Genomic DNA, 1,852 nt, shown 5'->3' with positions numbered 1-1,852 from the left:
ATATATATATATATATATATATATACACACACACACATTTTATATGTAATATAATTATAACTACATTTATTTTTCTTTGGTTAGTGTGTAATCGTAACAAACTTGAATTTCAAATTTCAATAAATATATATATATATATAGTTGACAACAAATACTTCTGATAATATCAATATGAAGTTCATTATTTAGTAGCTTAATTGTCTTACTTCAGTGACTGATTTTAACTTTAGTCTTACATATGTTTTAAATTTACAAAAAAAAAAAAAATACAATCTACAAAATAAAGTCTGAATGGAATGTGTTCCTCTCTAAACAAAACCACAAATGTTTGGCCTATTTTTAGCTCAATACATTTTTTAAAATATGATTTTTTTTTCAGATATATTAAATTTTCAAATTGCTTTTTGGCCTTTTTTTTCTGGGAGTTTCAATCAAGATGATTTAATTAGAGTGTCAATACCACAATAAATTCAAATTAGATTAGCATTCGCTATCTATGGGGTTTTTGTAATTATTATTTTTTAAAATTATAATTTCATTTTTCATTGGTTGGTATGTGACCATAACTTGAATTGAATTTTTTATATACACTTGACAACAAATAATCATAGCAATATGAATCTCATGTCACCAGAGTGCGCTGTAAGCGCTCTAATAGAGGAAGAGTGCGTAACATACTTGTCGGTGCCATACACCCAGGCCACAGCAATGTTCTCCAGAAGAACCACGATGAGAAGAGGCAGAGTAGCGGAATAGTCGTCAAACATGGCTACAAAGTAGTTCCCAGATCGCTGCACAAATATTAAACCAATACAGAAGGCAAGTACACAGCAACCAACTGTAAAGAAAGCAGAGAAAAAGTTGAAATAAGGAGGGGTGAACAACTTTATCACGGTTTCCACAAAAATATTAAGCAGGACAACTGTTATCAACTTTGATTATAATAAGACGTTTCGTGAGAACCAAATTAGAATGATTAATGACTAGAATGAAGTAACGGCTGCTAAAAATTCGGCTTTGCCATCACAGAATTAAATTACAATTTTAAATAAATTAGAATTGAAAATACTTATTATAATTGTAATAATATTTCACTGTATTTCAGGTTATAAATAAATAATAAATGTAGCCTTGAACTTTTGAATGGTAGTGCAAACAGAGCCGTTTATATTGGTATTTTTCTTTGAGAATGTTCTTGCCTTGACTTACACATCATTTTAGTATTTGATTATTGTTATTACTTATTTATATTTGAATAGACTCAGGTCATTGAAAACCTTAATACCTTTCCACCACTGACTATAGAATTCCTTGTTGGTGAAGCCTTGTGATGACAGGAATAGTTCGGCTAAACTTAATTCATGCAAATCTTCAGTAGAATAGGCTTCAGAGATAGATCTATTATATTCTGAAACTTAAGCAAATATGAACTAAAGGATGCTGTCTTTTCTCCATATAGCAGAGTAATGAGTTTTACTCTTTGACTGACCTGTGAGGTATTCCTTCCGTATTTTGAAGGTGTCCACAATGGGGGTGAGGATGCCCTGGATAGTGCCGAACATGCTGCCCAGCCCCAGATTGACCAACATAAGGAAGAACATGACGGACCAAAAAGGTGAGGCTGGGAAATGGGTCATGGCTTCAGTGAAGGCGATGAAGGCCAAGCCTGTTCCCTGCACTGCCTGTGAGAAAAAAGATAAAGGTAGGATTTTAGCATGCATTCAAAAACATGAACGTGTAAACGCACAAATATATATGAAGATAATGTGTGATTAGTAAAAACCTGGACGAGTACAAGGACAAGGCTTGACTTGTGTCATGGCAACTTGTTTTGCACTGGCAAACATCACAT

The 1,852-nt window shown here is 32.7% G+C and overlaps 1 protein-coding gene across 1 annotated transcript in view; it reads right to left on the bottom strand.

Moving 5' to 3' along the window:
• Positions 1–678: 678 nt before the first annotated feature.
• The window catches only part of LOC107578345 (sodium-dependent neutral amino acid transporter B(0)AT2-like), a gene marked incomplete at both ends in the record, with an annotated part of 6,835 nt that continues 5,661 nt past the window's right edge, over positions 679–1,852 (bottom strand). Inside the window, 2 exons of the mRNA XM_016264314.1 lie at positions 679–838; positions 1,490–1,682. Of these exons, the coding sequence (XP_016119800.1) occupies positions 679–838; positions 1,490–1,682 (353 nt within the window). The remainder of the gene's footprint in view (positions 839–1,489; positions 1,683–1,852) is intronic.

The sequence above is a fragment of the Sinocyclocheilus grahami genome, unplaced genomic scaffold, assembly GCF_001515645.1.
Source record: "Sinocyclocheilus grahami isolate Dianchi unplaced genomic scaffold, SAMN03320097.WGS_v1.1 scaffold9819.1, whole genome shotgun sequence".
Classification (NCBI taxonomy): Eukaryota; Metazoa; Chordata; class Actinopteri; order Cypriniformes; family Cyprinidae; genus Sinocyclocheilus; species Sinocyclocheilus grahami.
This window is presented reverse-complemented; position numbering and strand designations above follow the sequence as displayed.